A 19,084-nucleotide genomic window follows, 5' to 3' on the forward strand; every position below is an offset into this window, starting at 1 on the left:
CTGTACACTGAAATGTTTTGCTGCCGCGAGGGAAAGGACAAGGGTGACCTTGAATGTTTTCCCCCTCTCTTACTTTAATATCAGTTTTTCTCATTCTGCCCTTGAGCACTGTTCCACGGTTTTTCTGATATCCCCATATACGCTGTAACTTAAGTGACCAATGGCTCAGCATTCACTTTCTCTTCACCTGAATTACACTCTCTATTTATGCCTTCTCCAAAGAGAAAAATATTTGGATTTGTTCATAAAGCAGTTCTTGTTTGATCTCCGGTTCAGATCATTTACAATTTCTCTGCTTCCTTTCATCTTTTTTTTGCACTTCCAGCAAGAGTTCACTTAGAGGGAAAGCACGGTATATGCTTGTATGTGATCCCTGACCAGGATTTCAATAGTGTGCTGCTACATTTCCCTTCCACCACACTGACTATACACTATGCTTTGGTGATATGGAATGTAGCGTGCAGAGGCAGCTAAATATGAGCCTCTCATAATGGATAACCCCTTCTTCTTTCCTGGGACACTTGTAAATACATCTAAATAAAATTGGCGTGTACAACAGTCAACCGTAGTTTTAGCTTCAGTCGCACTACATTTACCTCGTAACTTCATTAATACAGACACTTGAAAGCTCACTGATACAGCTGGCTGTTTTACAGAGATCCATGAACTTAATAATGGCCACATTATTGGTGTTTTACAGCTATTAGTACAAGTGATGGGAATCATTAGGACTATACTGATATCAGTACTGTTTATTGGCATCTATACTTATCAGAACTCTCCTCCTTAATTTTTACAGAATTAAAATGTATAACTTGGTGCACCGGTGCTCAATCTATCCTTTTATTTGTCCTTTTTTTATTCTGCAAAGGGATCCATAGCCAATTCCTATTGTTGTACACCTGGAAGGGGAAAGAATTAGTGTGTGAGATCTAGACTATGACTGTATAGCTTACACTTGGTTGGTACAGAAAAAATACCCCTAACATGCATTTGCATCTTCATTTGTATCATATGTGTCATGCAAGGTACATGCATGTGTGTGCATGCTTGTGGGCAGGCTTGTGTATAAACAGCATGTGCATTCCTTCATCATGTCCGTGTCACATTGTTGTTTTCGTGCCGGTGGCTGTTTTGCTTTCTCTCCATTGTTTGTCAAGTCAACCAGTCAGTGCATTTCAGCTGCAGAGGGCCAATAGATTTGGCAGTTGGCTCTGAGAGAAGCTGGAGCAGCCATACATAGTGTTCCTCCAACATTTTGATGGCTGCAATACTTGATTGAACTTTAAAGGGGGGGGGGGGGGGGGGTAGCTAAGTTGGTGCAGTTGGGTCAGAGTTATAAGTCTAATGTTAAACTATAATAAAACAAAGGGCTGAGAGCCAAACTCAGTAGAGGCTGATTAAAGGAAGTAGGAAATTGTGTGCCAGGATCCTCAGCAGCAGGTTCATTGTGCTGAAATGCTGCAGCTCCAGGAAAAAGTTCCACCTGATGGAAATAAATTGGCTGGGGGAGTCAGTGCTGAGCCGGAGTCTCTAAAGACAGACCCATGTTCTAAATGGCTCAATTTAGCTTTTGTGGGAGCCAAGAACCAGAGCAGGTCATAGCCCCACAACCCGCCACAGTGAAAATCAATAGGTAGTTTCAGAACAAGGGGCCTTATTAAAACAGGTCCTTTTTCTGTGAGGTGTTTGGATGACACTGTCTCACAGAAATCATTAAGCTTAGCTCAAACTGCTTACCACGTTTAAATTGTTACAATCCCTTTTGACCCACACATCCTCTGTTGTTTTCTATTATATCCTCTTTTTGGAGATAGTGGTAGTACGATTACGATCTGTTGCAATTGTAGGATACCAGAGACTCTATAGACATGACTTTTCCTGTTTATAGCTAGGACACAATAAGGAGCACAAACTCATAGGCTCTGATGCATATACAGCCACAATAAATATATCAACACAAATACTTCCAAGAGGAAGAAAAACAACATAAATAGATTGATTTACAGTATGACAGATTATGCTGCGAAGAATGTTTATTTTAGTGCTACTTATCTGACAACTTGTACATCATTTTGTTTTTAAAATAAGCAAATATAGATGTTTTCTATCTCCTTCTCTCTTTCTCTTCTATCTTTGTCTCTCTTTCTGTTGTAAAGATTACAACCTCACGCTTTTAGAGCAGATATGACCTTTTCGATTTTATGTGTTAGACCTTAACGGCACACAGTAAAGTCTCAAGGCCGGCATCGCTGCACAGCAGTGTAGTAAAATTCAAATAATGTTGTTGACCCAGGGCCGCGTGCCCACACACTCATTCTGTTTACCTCCTAGAAGGCTGTAACACCAACCACAGCAACACCCTGAACATGGCGAGTCATAGGTCTTCAGACAGCAAATTTTCTTTTTGATCATTTTTAAAAGCAGGTTATTGAAATCACAGTGTCACTGCAGGATTTAGTCACTCCCTTATGACTGCATTGGGATTTTCTTTGTTTGGTTTTTACCCCCATTCTGAATTTATGAGTCACTCCTACAGGGAATGAATTCATAATTTATGGTTGTGTACTGTAACATTGTCGCATGTGCATTCTTTTTTTCCTTTTGTGTTAACTGTGAATCAAAAGAAGGAAAGAGATGCATCAAGGTGCCAAGCTAGTGCATTACATTAACCCAAACACAAATACATGTAATGATAAATATTTGTATGAACAGATAGAAAAACACAAGTTGTTGCTGCTTAAGGTTCCTGATAAACCATAGAAATGTGCCTAAGCAGTTGCTGAATGAAATGATTCCATCCAAATGTGTCACAAATTCTTCAGCTAGTTTACAAAAAAGTGAAAATAATAGTGAATGGACCTAATGAATAGTGAATAGTGTCTTTGATTCAGCTGTTAAATTGTTAAACTGTTGCCAATGTAAATTTGAAATCATTCAACTTGTATGTCTCTTCATGCCGAATAATCAGTGGGCAGCTCAGAAGGGCTTGTACCATAGCAGTGGAGACTTGTTGTGGGTCAACGCTGTGAAGGGAGGGGCATGTTGTTTCACAGAGAGATGCTGCCAGAAACCAAATGGTGCCAACTCTGGTTTACGTTGTAACATCAGAGAGTTATCCACAGGAATCATCAAATTTTATTAGTCCAGATGTGATCATCTTGTAGTTTTGTGGTAAAACCAGATGTATGTTCTCCACCCTTCCTCTAGTACTAACGTATTTTGCACTGCTCACACAATCCATTGACAAATGTCAATTGAGACCCGGCAACTAATTTTTATTCATTGATAAAGACAATATTTAGTAATTTAGTAAGTGCTGGATATATATAGTATATATATATATATATATATATATATATATATATATATATATATATATATATATATATATACACACACACACCACCGGTCAAAAGTTTGGGGTCACTTAGAAATTTCCATTGCACTCCATTATAAACAGAATACCAGCTGAGGTCAGTTGCATTGTTTTTTTTAACCCGGTCAGCAGTTTTCAAATTACATTATGTGCTTACATAATTGCAAAAGGATTCTCCAGTGTTTTCTCAGTTAGTTTTTTAAAATGATATCAGATTAGTAAACAGAATGTGCCTCTGGAACATTGGATGAATGGTTGCTGATAATGGGCAATGTAGATATTGCATTAAAGATCAGCCACCCACTCAGATCAGCTGGTATTATGTCTATAATTGAGTGGCATGGAAATTTGTAAGTGACCCCAAACTTTTGACCGGTAGTGTATATATATATATATATATATATATATATATATATATATATATATATATATATATAGGTTGTACTATTAACAGATTCAACCTACACCTGCTGGACAATTCAGATATACTGCTCTGTCTTTACTGAACACCTTCTACTGCAGTCTGTTGGGAGAAATTGGCAGCTGATGGAAATGTGAATACACACATGTTTAGTGAACTGTGGAGGCAGTCACTGTAGTAAGTAGAACAAACGTCTAAGGCAGAATTTGTAATGTGGCTGGCATTAAAGAGAGAGCGGACATCTACTGTCTGTTGGAGCAGCTTAGAACTGAAGAAAGAGCTATTCTTGGAGGAGGAGACTGCATGATACAGTGTGGGTTGAAAGTAAGCCAGATTAGACAACAAAGGCAATGGAAAACAGTAATTTAGTGCTGCATTAAAACCGATTATGGAATGTGTCACAATGCTCTTTGATGATTGCTTACAACTTTGATGTTTACCAGCTCCACAGCTATACAGTATCTGTGAAAAATAACATCTTTGATGGATGTAAGATTTAAGCAGCAACACAGTCTCACTAAGCCTCCCATTGTTTGGCCTCATTCTATCACCTTTTTACTGTGTGTACAGATAAATAAGAAGAAAATGCAGCTTTGCCTTTTCTCCGTGCTGTTTTAGTATGTAAATGAGTAGTTTGACTAATATGCTTTGTTTATTTTTCCAATTAGGCCCCCTGTTTGCTGCATAAAACACCCAGAGTTCAGCGGTACCAGTCAGCACATGTTGTATACAATGTTGAGTTGTTTACAATATTTAAAATACAATAAAACACCGTACATAAAGTGAAATTATGATTAACGCGTCATGTAACCATAAAACATTTTAAGTACCAGTGCAGCATTTCTGTATTGGTGACATCATGGATTTATAGGTTGCTATTTGAACAGCCGTTGTGTATTCATAGCTTTCAGATCTGTTTGGACTAATGTCCCAGTGCTGCCGGCTGTATTTTAGGCATGATGCAAAATCTTCTTCTGTGCTCAGACTAGGCCTGTAATGGCTCTGTTGGGACAGCGTGAAAGTGCTTCTTCAGCGCTCATTTATGGAGCAAATTGAACAGGTCTCGTGGCCTACCTCTATAATGAGGGCCCCCTCTTCTCTGCCCCCCCCACTCCCACCATCATCCTGCAGTCTATTGTTCACCTACAGTTAGGGTCAGAGCTGCCGAGCGGTAATTGTATCACTCTGACCCTCTTTCGGTTTTTATTTTGTCACAGGGACGTGCTCTTTATTGGGTGCAGGCCATCCCTCAGGTTGTAAAAGCCACGGTAACCCTCCTCCCTTACCTAGGGACAGGGGTGCTGCCTGCCTGCCAGCGATCAATATGCCACTGTCGTTAACTGGATTTGTTGCTGTGGTGCTTGCTTATGAGGCAGCAATTAGTGTGAAGTGGCAAGGCCAGGGTACGAGGCTGTGGCCGTGCGAGGCTTGGCCCTGGGGGATGGAAATGTCAGATGCACAAGCCCGGTTTCATTAGGGCCTGAAGAGACTATGACGATCCATACTGTCTGTGTAATTCATTCAGCCAAGGGGGGTTAGAATTATTTGTGGGAGACAGTTAGCAAACACAGAAAGAGGTCACAGGTTAGGAGTGGCTGTGGCAACTTGCTCGCTGTGAAATCCACTTATACCCAGTGGAATCCACTTACATACCTCCATTGTTTTATCACCAGATCAGTGATTTGAAGGGGGGCTTAGTCTGAATGATACAGCTGAGCTGCAGCCTCTTGTCATGTAACAACTCAACAGTCATTTACAAATGAAATCAATCTCTCCTTCAGTAAGGTGCTTCAACATACAGTATATTCTGAACGTTTACTAGGGTAGCTTTTAGCTTTCCTTAAACGTACCATGTTCTGTGTCATTGAAATAAAATTACAGACTTCTCTGGGTTTGAACATTGTTGGAAGCATTTGGGATAATGTAAGTACATGACTCAAAAGCGTACAGTAGATGACATAGGAATAGTCGTTTTTAAACATTTTAATGCAAAAATATCACATATTGCTCCTTTGAATGTCATCACCTGCTGCTTGTAGGCATTTGTTGTGTGTTCATGTGTGTGCAAGTCCATGCCTAAAATTAATTATAGGCCAGCACTGTTGTGTCCAGCGTCATCTGTGTCAGACCATCATTCAGCTCAGATTGGTGACATTGAGGCATTTATGGCAGTTGGGTGCCCCGGGCCCCCCAATGTCTGGATATTTTTCTCCCCCAAAAGGGTCATGGTGTCCCCGGTCAGCATGTGGAAGGGGTGCCCTAATGTGTCATTTGGGATTGACCATGACCTCAGGCTCTAAATCACTTTCCATTTTGGGGGACAATTGAGTTTGAACCTCTGATGAGCGCTGCCTTCAATTGATTCTGTCGATAGCACTCAGCATACAGGAGCCGGGCTGTCTAAGTGGAGTCTATGTGTTTTATCCAGTACAATGATTACAATCAATCCAAAAGGTATGTGAGCGCCAAATGTAAGCAGCTGCTTTACAGACTAAAATTCTGTTTTGTCATTTCACAACAATATGTAGTAAAGCTGCTTTGGTAAACTTATATAGAAGATTGCTTATATTTGTGATCAAATAAACTGGCTACTACAATGTGAGTATTTATCTTCATTCACAACCATAGCAAGTCATCCTGGGAGCTGGAGCTGTAAACAACAACATCGCAGACCAAAGTGTGCAACGCGTTTTAGTTTCTGGCAGTAAGGGACAACAGATGTTGAAATTGTCCCAGGCCACAGGGTTACCAAATCCGAATATTGAGATTAATGTTTTCCCCCTCCAAACACCTGACTGAAGGTGTGGAGCAAAGCAGACAATTTAAAGGACGTGAGGGGGTAATATTGTTTTTCCAGTCATGATTATAGCCAGTTTATAGTGTACAGAGGGGACAGGGACATTAAAAAGGTTTCATAGGGACGGGAGAGACGTTGAGTGGAGCCATATTAATTCTGGGCTCTGTTCCAAAAGTGAGTGCATAGTTGAGAGTGTAATGGGGTATACATTTTGAGTGTAATCTTCACTTTGTGCAAAAAAAGAAACAGCCTTTTAGCAGATAAAAAAGCTGAGTTTTTTTAACTACACATTCCTATTCCCTGAAAATGGGCTTCAGCGGCAGTAAGTACATTATAATGCTGAGTGTTCAAGTTTACACTCCAGCATGCTGGGTTGAGTGCAAAGATAAAGTAAACATTAAACTCTATATTTCATTATAAGTATGACAGACACATATATAGGGAAAACAAATTGGTGTTAAAAGAAGTAGAAGGAATATATAACAAAGCAGTGGAGACAATGACCACATAATGTCTTATTTTCTTCTTGATGAATACTTGAATCTATTTAGGATTGCAGCCCAAAATATCACTATCATCCAAATCCTCCTTAGTTAAAATCTCTCTAGAAAGGGAAGTACAGGAGAATTCAATCACGGCGTGTTGACTTCTCCATGACTGGGTGAGCGGCTGCTTTGCAAACCAAAAGTTAATTTCCATTCCTGATCTATAGAAGACGGGCAGAAAACAATATTGCCATCCAATATCTAATGCCGTTCAATACAATAAACACTGCCTTTGATAGTAATAGTACTTTGGTGAAGCTCGCGGTAAAATGTAATTTCCACTGCTTTACATTTGCTACCTGCTAGCGCGGAAAATAAATTGCATGACTTCCAGCAATTGGACAGTCTAGCAATCCTTAAATACTGTTTATTGATCACACGCCACCACTACAGAAAGAGATTTAACTGAACTCTTAGTTCATGCCCACAGCCACTATGCTTCCTCTAACAAAGAATACACAATATTTACAGTAGCTGATACAAAGGAGTGGCAGATGATGTTAAACAGGAATAGCTGGCATACTATAAGTAAAAACCTTATTTGGTAACAGAGAGATTAATTTATTTATAGTATTATAGCCTACTATATCAACACACACGGCTTGGGAGCAGATGTAATATTTCAACAGAACCAATGTTAGATAGGATAGAAAATGTACATGTATGAACTACTATGTGCTAATGTAAGTCTGACAATGCTGGCATGAGACACAGTACTATCGTTCATCAACGATACCAACTCTTGTGAGACCCTTTCTGGTCTAATCTCATTCTGCTCGAATTTAAAGCATAGCTAATTTATTGAATTGCTAGCCAAAATAAACACTATAATTGGAAATATACTGCACATACTGTCTTTTACTTGGATTAAACCATGTGAGAAACTCAACAGGTTGTTTTTTTATGATTACACAATGCGTCTCAGACATTTAAATGTGTTGTGCTAACTGTCTTGTAAAGTTTATTCTTTCCAACAAGACTCATAAATGTGTGTGCCTTGATTAAGGATGCTTATGCCAAGTCTTGGGGAGAATTTGGCAATTCTTTGCAATAACGTTTTTAATGAGGGAGAAGGAAATGACTATGAATACATGATGTTGATAGCTTAAATAAATCCATTTTGTTTGGGTTACTTTATGAGACCAACTGGGCCTTTTTCAGAATTTTATGCACGGGCAATGCAGATATATAACTTCCCATTTTAGCAGGGACTGTTGTATATATATCGTTGACACTGTGGGTTTCCACATGCCAAACATTAAACCAGTCTTATCAGTCTGTGTAGTCCGGTTGTGCAGGACGAAGGGATTTCGGTGGAAACAGAGCTGCTCAGAGCTTTGCTAATGATGTCCATAGCTGTGGGTCTGAGGAGGAGGACTGGAGGCAGGAAGGACAATGTCCTCACTGATAAGGAGGTTGGAGAGATACTTGAGAAGCTCTTGTCCTCCCTTCCTCTCACTCCCTCCTTTCTGATTCTTCACAGTTGAAGTATTCACTTCTCACTCATTAGCGGCTGCTGCCCATCGCTCACTGGACCAAACTGTTTACCCTGTTCTATTATGACAATGACTAGCACCCTGTTATCAAGGTCCGCCTTAGGTGGGGGATAACAGTTGTGAGGAGCTTCTACATGAGGAAGATTAAGCGGCTACGTTTAGGAAAAAGTAGGCCAGCTAATTAGCTACAGCTCTCAGGACCCTGGGAGTGTGCTGTTTTCAACCTAGACAGGGAAATTCCATAAATGACAGGAATGTGGTTGAAGAAGTGGGCTGAAATATCTAATAAGAGTGGGAGGAAAAGAGAGGTTGACATAAAATAGAAAACATGGAGGAAGGAGACAGATTATCTGTAAAGTTTACTTTGGATTTCCTACAACTGAATTTAATGTGCACTTTATAGATTCTTTTTTGACATTCGTGAGTTTGTTAGTGACTTCTTTGAGCTGGCCTTTTCAGGGAAAGAATGCTGATGTTACCACCTGTGGACAAGACTAAATGAAAAGTCCTTCATCGAATATTTCTTTTGTTCAGTCATTGGAGCTGCACGGATAGGTTGTTTCAAAGTAAATTTTCTTTTACTCCAGCATCATATTTCTGTTGGTTCTACATTTTGATGAAGTATTGCTAATGAGAAAAAACAACCTTGTGATCAAAAGCCATGAAAACACATGAAAGCATCTTACGGGAACATTGCATTTTGAGCAAAGTTAGTCTGGTTATAAGACTGGTTCTAAGTTGGCTCAGTTAAAAAAAAAGGTGATGTCATGTATTTCTGCACACCAATCAGCGTAAAGCAACATTTGAATTACAATGTACTGAGTCCTTTGGTATTTGCTTATGTTACCAGGTCGCTTTCAATTAAATCGAACTGCACCAACAAAGTCTTAAATAAACAGAGTTTTTAACTCTTTATTAAAAAACTATTTATGGATGATTTGAAATTTAAAGTGCTCCTATTATGCTTTTTTGGCTTTTTCCCTTTCTTTTATTGTGTTATATATTTTTTCTGTGCAGGTTTACAAAGTGAAAACCCCCAAAGGGACTTACCATCTCCAACAGAGAACACTGTTCACAAACTGCTCCAAACAGCTCTGTTGTAGTCCAACCTTTACTTCAGAGACAAACGCTCGTCACTTTGCAGCACACGTTATAATGCTCTCCTAGCTGCTAGCGTGGCACGCCCTCCTACTCTGTAACTAACAAGCTAGCAGTACTTACTGCCCATTTGCAATTCCCAACAAAGATGGTACAGAAGTGAGATGTCTCCTTCTGTTGCTAAAACAGAGAGCTCAACACACAGGGGGAAAGGAGGAGCTGCATGAATGTGCAGTAACAAAAAATATGGTATTTTATGAAGATTAAACCATGTAAACCTAATCCGGTACAACCTCTAAATACAGTTATGAGCTTGAAAATGAGCAGAATATGAGTACTTTTACTTTGATTGCTACTTATTTAGTCATGGGAATTTAATAGAAAAATACGCAAGATTCTCAGATTCAGATTAAGTTTTCAGGGGCTTTAAGGTTTTCCTCTAGAAATTACTTAGTTTCATTTTTAGAAATTAGTAAACATGGCTACATAGTGTGGTCCACTCTGTCCCATGTAATTGCCTCATAGATGGTTTATGTTCACTTACATTTGCAAACAAAGTCACATACTTATAGCTAGTTTATTTAATACTTCACTCAACAAGAATGTGAGAGAGAACGGGAAAAGCAAGAATTCCTAAACTGTAATCCCCAGTTTTGCAACATTTGATATGGTGCCCCTATCTCACTTCCTGTACCTTTGAGTGAATCAGAGGAAGACGAGGCGATGCATTACATACAGAGTTTATGTCCTGCTGATAGAAGCCTCTCTCCACATCGAGCTCAGGTGTCGAGTCCACCATTCTTCCGCCGTCTGTCCAGCCTCCTCCTTCAGCCCCTCCGACGGAATATCAGAGAGTACACAATTTAACATGTGTCCCACTGACTTCCATTAAATGTTTTATTGCCCCGAATAAACCCATATCTGCTGTGTTTTGTCTCCAAAACTTGGGCTCTTATATATGTCTCCCTGTTCAATGCATCATATTAAAGCCACAAGCCTAAACAGCAAAAGCAGTCCTAGCTGCCGAGGTTCTCTGCCACCACTTTGGCTCTATACGTGTTCATGCCACAGACTTTACTCGGTAGACATATAACCTGGAGGGGAGAGATTTGCACTGTTGGACAATGCATCATAGTGAGAGGTTTGTCACTTTTTCAGCATAATGTGATATTGGGTTTTCTGTGTTTCAAAGAGTGGCAGTAAGGAAGAGAAACAGAGATATCTAACAGATCGATGGACTCTTTGTCATTCTGAAACTGAATCTGTAAAATTTGCCAAATAAGAAACGCGTGTGTGTGTGTTTGTGTGCGTCACTGTATTGTGTAGAAATAGTTGTGTCTGTGTGTGCCTATGTGGGTGTTATTGCCAAGGATAGTGCGGAGCAGAGCACAGCTTAATATCTGTGTTTGACATAGAGGCCCATTAATAAGGTCCTGATCCGAGCCCAGTGACAGGACTGCTGACAGAGGAGGATCATGGGGAAGAATCATGCCCTGCTGAGGGAGCCTGGGCTGCAGGTAGACCCATTCTGCCTTCCCCAGGTGTCATTACGGATGCTGGGGAGGGAGCAGAGAAGGGAGGGCCGCTACTGACATCTACATTAATCACCCCCACCCACCCACCCCCCCTCCACATACTGCCTTCCCCACCTCCAGCTCCTAATCATCCCTACACAGAGAACCTAAACCCAGTAAAGGGATACTCAGCCATGAAAGATATCCAGCTAAGAGCTCCCCAAATACCACTCTGATCTGATCATGAGTGATGTTGCTACCTGAACGTCTGACCTGGCACACAATTAAAAACACTTTCCTCTTTCTCTCCCAGACACACACATACAGATAGATGCAGCTTTGCTATAACTACACATTCTGTCACTGTCTGCGTTTGATTCATACTTTGCATTTGAATTGCACCTTAGTTACAAGCAATTAAAATGCAGAAAATGTCTCTGCTGGAATGTGTCTCCAAACCCCCTGAGCGGGTGCTGCTGTTGTACACACTCTTGATTGTCTCGCAGATATCACACTCTCCATTTGGGGACCCCCTATTCATATTCAGCTGTGCTTTTTTTTCTACAAAAAATAGTAACAACACTGCAGCATCTCATGTTCACATTGCTTTAGTATAAACTGGGCCACTAGATAAAAGAGCCTTAATCATTTACAAGAACAATTAGAAGATGCTGTTATTAACTGGTGCAGCACTTGCAGCACAGATTTTAAAGGGATCACATCAATCGTTAATAAACTTTTTAAAGTGTATCTTTCTTATAGCGAGCAGCTATCTTGTGTCTTATATTAATCCCCCCCCCCCAAAAAAAAAGTAACATAATTTTGACACTAAAGTCTTTGTGATTCAACTTGACCGATGAAAGGCATGTCAGTTGAGAAGTGGTTGAGGATGGATGGAAGTAATGCTTCTTATGAATGGCTCCACCCAGGCTCCATCAATGAGCAGATGTTCTGAGGACAATAATGGGAAATAATCTGATTGATAATTAGTTTAGATTCAGTTAAAAACACAAAATTGCACAAAAGTGTGACAGTAATTGTGGTATGGCTAGTTTAGGTTAAAACAAATGATCTATTTCGGCATCTGGTTGTAAACTGAAATTGTCTTTGCAGGAATGGAAAAAAGTGGTGGCAGCCTAATTGCATGCAAGACTGTGCTATTCTCCATGTTTTTAATATCTGGGATTTAATCTGTGATGTTATGCAGCCGTTCTAAACCACCGCTCTTGCTTTGCTTTCCCCTCAGTGACGTCACACTTTTGTGTGTGGTGACACCTCATTTGCATGCTCTTTGTCAGTAATATTATGAAATTCAACCTAAGAAAGGATCTGGGAAGTTCTCCCAACAGTAGAATAAAATATCAGCTCATATTAAAGTGTCCAGGAGTTACCAGTCCATGGCTTAGCCCCACCATCTCATTTGTATGTAACATGCCTTGCCCTGAGTAAACACAGCCTCCAGTTTAATTAATACAAATCCACTTTCAGCTGATACTGTATTTAGAAACCCGGGGATTTTACTACCTCCACTACAGATACAGTGATTGAAAATAGGGAATAAAAGGCAGTGCTTGAGGGAGAAATACACTCAACTTGCTTTTTCCATCAATGAAGCCATGCACTCCATTGTTTATGTTTGAAGCATGCTTTTCTTCTTAGTAAATTACCTTTCTTCAATTCTCTTTTTTCCCTTCTTGAACCGTCGACAGCACTGATGACACAATAAATTTCTGTTTAGCTGTGTGTGTGTGTGTGTGTGTGTGTGTGTGTGTGTGTGTGTGTGTGGTTGCACGCATCTGGTAGAATCTAGGACACTGGAGGCACTGAGAAGACAGCATTTGCATGCAGCTCACAAACATATTAAAATATGAAGATAAATCACTGTGTCTGGCCACCTGACAGCGCTGCCTGCAATGGGAGCAAGCTAGTAACCGTACAACATGTTGCCGTTCCCAGTAAGGCCTTTGTAGGGCAAGCTTGAACATGCAGCTTGACAAACAAACGGAAGAAAAAAGCAACCATGAGCAGTCAGAGCTATTATTAAAGGCAATAGAAGTGGTTCCCTTTGCCAAAGCCATCCTGTCATGGTGTTAGTCTCTGTATGTTTTATCGGGAGAGTATGGTTTTCACAGACACCTTCAGGGAGCATACTGTGAGTTGTGAGGGCTTTGTTCTATGGCTGACTTTGATGTAAATCATAAAATGGGAAATCCGAGCCTATAGGTTGTTAAAACAAAAAAGGTAAAAGCAAAGGGGCTAACCTGTTTGATGAATCTTACATATCTTCTAATGTTTCATTCAACTACAGAGTTTGTGAGTTTTTTGGATAAAATAATAAACCATTTTGCTGTGGTCTGTGGAGAAAGAAAAACAATAGTAGCCTAATTATTTCATTTCTGCTGCACCATGTACCTGTTAGTATTATTGTTGCTCTTGTTACTCTTTTGGTGTTGTTTTAGTCAAATCTGCTTAATTCTACTGCTGAAAAGCAACATGTGATCAATCACTATTTGAAAGGGCAGTGTGAAAAGAGCCTGGTGCCCAGAAGATTGCTATAACTGACACCAGTAGGGGGAGCTCACAGCTCATAGCTCACTGTACAATAAACCGCTGAGACAACATGAAGAGTTGCTGGGCAGTAGTGCAGACCACATACACGACCCCCCCCCCCCCCCTCTATCTCTCAACCTCAACATATCTTGGGACCTGTGCCAAGTCATACTGCCTGAATTTGTCCAAGATTAAAAATTGGATTGTAGTGATTATCTCTTGTGTGCTTGCTGTATTCTGTCTTTGTCTGCACACTTTGCCCTGGAAGAGACATACGTATGCAGAGAGGTCGCTTCTCTCTTCATCTCTAGCAGGGGCTCTGTCAATCAGTCATTGATTTCTGACAGAGATCATATTTACAATTCTGCTTCAATATCTCAAGACATTATCCATGTATTATTCAACATCTTTATCACATCTTTAATATGCCTAAACAGAAATGGAGTCTATTGATTAGTTGTTTCCACATATTCTGAAATTGTAAATGACATTTGTAATCACCGCATCTGCATAATTATAAAAAAAAATGATTTATTTTACTTTAAAAAAGCTATTTATGACATTATGCTACCTGTTGCCTCTTTTTTATACAATTCCCCTCTAATACTGCAGTAAGTAGGTGGTTAAACTATCTGGATATTTTCAGACAAAAGTCAATGTAGAGCTCACACAATGTGTGGTAAGTAATGCATTAGCTATGAATGATATAAAGGCTACACTCAAGTAGACAGTCCTATGTGCATGGACAGAGTTTGTGTGGGTTTGTCCTCCACTCCAACACATCTCTGTTATTATCTTACAGTAGTAATAAGTGTCACTCGTCGATAGTCTTAATTTTGTCATAACTACAAACAGATTTGGACTGAGATCCCAGGTCCCCGGGGCTTTTCCTTCCTCTCAGTCTGCTCCTCTCTTCCCGTGTCGCTGCTGTCTTCCCGGTGTGACCGCTCCGTGTTTGGTGTGCGGTGCGCTGCGGGCTGTTCCGGTGTGGTGCCTGGTGCGCTCCTAGCGGCAGCGCTGTTGGAATCAAACAGAAGAGGGAGAGAAGGAGGATGTTGAACTGACTTGTGGTACGACTGTACACTTTATTCCAGGATAAGCACATGGGTCTTTTGGGAGCCGATTCCCGTTGTAATAACACAACTTGTGGGGGAATGCATGAGAGTTGAGGGCTGGTTTCCAGTCTGAGTCTCAGCCGAGCCATGTGTTGGACTGGGGAGACATCGCTGAAGATTTGAAAGGTGCCAAAGACGCGTCCTGAGGAACCAAGGACCTGCGGAGAAGTGCCCAGCCTACGTTTGTTTTCCAGTGTGGACTTACTGTAGCCTGCATTTCTCCTCTCACAGGCTCCGTGCGCTTCAGCTTGTGTAGCAGGTCATGTTGGAGAATTAGCAGATACTGCGGGTGAACTCGCGGGGCAAGCAGGGATAGGATACTACTCACAGACTGAGAGTTTGGTTCCATGCTTTGGTGGATATGAACACCCCGAGCAGCTCCGGGTGACCTACTGGGAGATGGATCCTCTCAATTTTTTGGACAATGAAACTGGCTTTTGTCAGTAACTAGGACCTCTCCATAACTCCCAGAAACACGGAGTAGACTTGCCTGTCATTTCTGACATATTTCCCTGCAGTGAATTCGAGGATTTGCGCGCCCGCCGTGGATGTTTAATATGCTAGTATGGGTCCGCTAGCGTTCATCCTTGTTGGCGGATTACTCTATTTTCAAGTTGATGGTAAGTTGCCTAACGTGTTGTTGTGCAACACTTTTTTTTTAAAATGGTATATTAATTTTCGGTTCTGTTTTGCACAGACGTCGCCAGACACTGCCCTTACCCGGGCGCTCCACCCGTCATTTCTACCCAGTTTTCAATTGTAAACAATATTTTACATGTATGTTGTTGACACCTGGTTTGCAGGAAGAAGAAAAAAACATCAGTTCATTGATTCACTGAATTTGGATAATTAAAAGCCTATTGAGTCTCTAATATAGTTTGGCTATCTGTTGATAAGTAGACTGACCTTTTAGAGTTTGGATTTAAATGCATGTCGGATCATCGCAGCAAATATTTCCCATTGCACATTTTTTTCATGCATAAAATATCAAATTAATATGTAGGCAAACAGAGAACACTTTCTCTCAATGCAGCTAATCGCTTCTCAGGAGGTTAAAATTAGGGCAGAGATTAATTTATTATGATAGAAGATAGAAGAAGCAGAATTTAGTAGTGGTAATAAGTAAATATTATTGTATGGTATGCATATATTATGACAAAAAAAGTCCAGTTTGAACATTTTTAATTACATTCTTTTTTTTTAAATAATGGCAAAAAAATCCCAAATATCTTATGTATTCAAATGCTACAAATAAAAGATGAAGTAGTCTGACACCACAGAAAGTAGTTGAGACCTGTGGGTGGGTGTTGCACTGGCTTGGAGGTGTTTGGCGAATATGTTGTGATCAGCCTGTCCCCGCACTGTAGCCAGTGGATGGTACTGCTGTGGTCATTTCACTTTTAGGATGCTGTGATTGTGCACCGTAGTGTAAGCTGTCTTAAATCCATGCTGGGACAGTGCCCTAGTTTATTATTCCCATTTGTTTGATTAAACTTTAATAGTGATGCAAATGAGATGGATACTGTTTAATTTCTGCAGCCAAAAGGTTAAGCCCTCTTTGTCCTATCGGCCACCAAGTGCTAAGTCAGCGTCTTTTTCTTTCTTTTTTTTTTTTACAATTTTACAAGATTTCTCGGGATTCACTGGCCTACGAGAGAACTGGTTTAATGGGGGAATTAAAACAGCCTGGACTGCAGAGTTAATGTGATGACTCACATCAATCTTCAAAATAGGAGGGCTGAGGTGACGGAAATGGGGATTGGGATTGGTCCAACCTGTGACTGCTGGAATGATGGGAGGGATTAAGATGTATTACTTTTAAAATGCACAAACCTGAAGTCTGATTGAATTTTAGTGGCACTTTTGAATCGGGCACACCTTTTCACACACAGTTTTTTCACACGTGCCTGCACACACACACACACACACACACACACACACACACACACACACACACACACACACACACACCCCTGCATAGACAAAGTAAGGCTCATGATCATAGAATGAGGAATTCAGGCTCCTGACTGGTCACACACTGGGATATTATATCAGCAATATGTTGTGTTTGCTTTGGCAGGATGTGAAGCCAAGTTTTTTGTTGTCAACAAATATGAGTGCCGGCCAGCAAGGCCCCATTTTTCTTTTCTTTCACCTGTCAACTCCCGCTTTTGTTCTTCCCAGCTGCGAGTTTTGCTTCGCCTGCCTTCTGTAGTCAACAAATCAAGTCCCCTTTCTGCAGGGATTTAAATCTTTTTTTCTTTCTTTTACCTTTTTTTGGTGTGTCTTTCACTCTGTTCCGGCAAACCCACTGGTTGCTAAGCAGTGGCTGATGGCATTGCTAGCTGTCCAGAGGGAGAGGGTGCACCTCTCCCCGGGAGCAGTGGCTCTTCCCAATCATTTGCCCGTCACCCTCCTCCCCCCCCTCTTCCTTACTCTCTCCCTTCCACCTCAAAACTCAACCAGCCCTTTTCAGAGGTAATTTGAGGGTCCTTGGAGAGGGAGGAGCTTCCTCTAAGAGTCCACTTAAGCAGACAAAAAGGTCTGGAGTTGTATTCACTGGGCAGCATTGCCAACAAAGCCAAGCCTTGTGAATGGCGTCAGTCACTGTTTAGTGTGCTGTGATTAATATTGCTAGTGTGTAGGAAAGGAGAGAAAAGGTGAGATGGAGAGATAATAGAGCGAGAAACAGTGCGTTGGGTGTGGTTGCCAGGGTTGGAAAAGATTGTGCATGTGAAAACAGGGTGACCTCACTTTTATAAAGAATCAGATTTATTGCAGTAGAAGATATTTCCAGGAATTCACCGGTCACCAGCTGCCTGGTTATCTCTTAAACGCCACCATGCTGCTTTTTGAAGCTGGATTAGAACATGCTTTGCATAGAGGACATGCACTCCTGACCTTTTGCTATTCTGAGACATCCTGCATGCTTGTGTCTGATGTAGGAGCTGGCGACATCCCGTCCTTTTCTGGGTGACACACTGAGAGGTGCTGAAATACAGTCCAACTTAAATCTGTCTAAGAGGCTGTGGAGACGGCCTCTTGGTGTCTACCGTGGCCTCGACAGGGCAAAGCTCTCTATCCCCCAGCAGGGTTGTGGTTTCAGTAATGCTGAGTCAAGAGAAACTCAAAGCCAGAGAGTGGTTGTGTATGTGTTAAGGAAGGGAGGAGGGAAGGGAGAGACAGAACGAGTGTAATCAAAATCTAAATATTGAGAGAGGAGTTGTTTAACAACACAATCTTTTAAAGGCAAATGGCGAGGAAGGGGCATTATTACCGAAGCGCCCTGGAGACTAACAGCTCTGTTGATGGCCATGATTGAATGAGAGAGGTTTAAACTACTGCCCTATAATGGAAAGTAGGCCCAGATTAAAATAGTCTATGTGAATGATGAGGCAGGCTGAGGTCATTGTGTAAGAGCCATTGCAATGTCTTGCTCCAAATGTGATTGTTCTGCTTGAGTTGGCGGCGTTTAGGCAGCATTATTGTAATTGAAGTTCATTTGCTTGAACAGGGTTGCTGTAATAATGAACCTTCATCTGAGATCTAGAGGAATATCCCCTTGACTGTCTCCCACGGTCTCATCACTGTTGAGGAAGCCGCTTTCCTCTGCATCAAAGTGCGCTGCTGTTTATTCTCTGATTAACATCAAAAATGAGAGTAGAATAAACACAAAAGTGGTGATCATGAAAGGAAGTGAATGAACAAGGGAACAAAGAATGAGTTGAGCACTTGTCCAATGACAAAGTTGTGTGTGTGTGTGTGTGTGTGTGTGTGTGTGTGTGTGTGTGTGTGTGTGTGTGTGAGAGAGTGATAAGTGTTACTTGACCAATGACGAGGGCCTGTCAACTCCTATGATATTTTAACAGGCAAGCCTGGCTACTCTGTGGATCACGTTTCAGCAGCCGTCACTCCACACTTTTCAGCATAGAAGAGAATTCACATTGAGCTCTGCATACTTCTTTTAAGTCCGAAGTGCTGCTCTGTGATCACTCCAAAATAAAAGGGATTCACAGATGTTTTAAATTCTGGGATCACGCTGGTTAACGCCTTCACATTTTCATAGTGCAGATGCGGGAGAGAAAATGCCAGCGTCAGACAATGCACATGGCTGATTTTGCTGTAAAACCAGCAGAATGCAGGGTAGGTAATGCCACTATTCCCTGTTT

General features: G+C 41.0%; 1 protein-coding gene across 15 annotated transcripts in view; it reads left to right on the top strand.

Annotated features, from left to right (window-relative positions):
- robo2 (roundabout, axon guidance receptor, homolog 2 (Drosophila)) overlaps positions 1 to 19,084 on the top strand; it is a 357,891-nt gene that overhangs the window by 174,737 nt on the left and 164,070 nt on the right. Inside the window, exon 1 of one of the 15 annotated variants that reach the window (XM_032502265.1) lies at positions 14,697 to 15,535. The exons of the other annotated variants lie outside the window; for them this stretch is intronic. Within the exon in view, the coding sequence (XP_032358156.1) occupies positions 15,481 to 15,535 (55 nt within the window). The 5' untranslated portion in view covers positions 14,697 to 15,480. Of the gene's footprint in view, positions 1 to 14,696; positions 15,536 to 19,084 lie in introns of those variants that run through there. 15 annotated transcript variants of the gene reach the window in all.

This window comes from Etheostoma spectabile, chromosome 3, assembly GCF_008692095.1.
Source record: "Etheostoma spectabile isolate EspeVRDwgs_2016 chromosome 3, UIUC_Espe_1.0, whole genome shotgun sequence".
Lineage (NCBI taxonomy): Eukaryota > Metazoa > Chordata > Actinopteri > Perciformes > Percidae > Etheostoma > Etheostoma spectabile.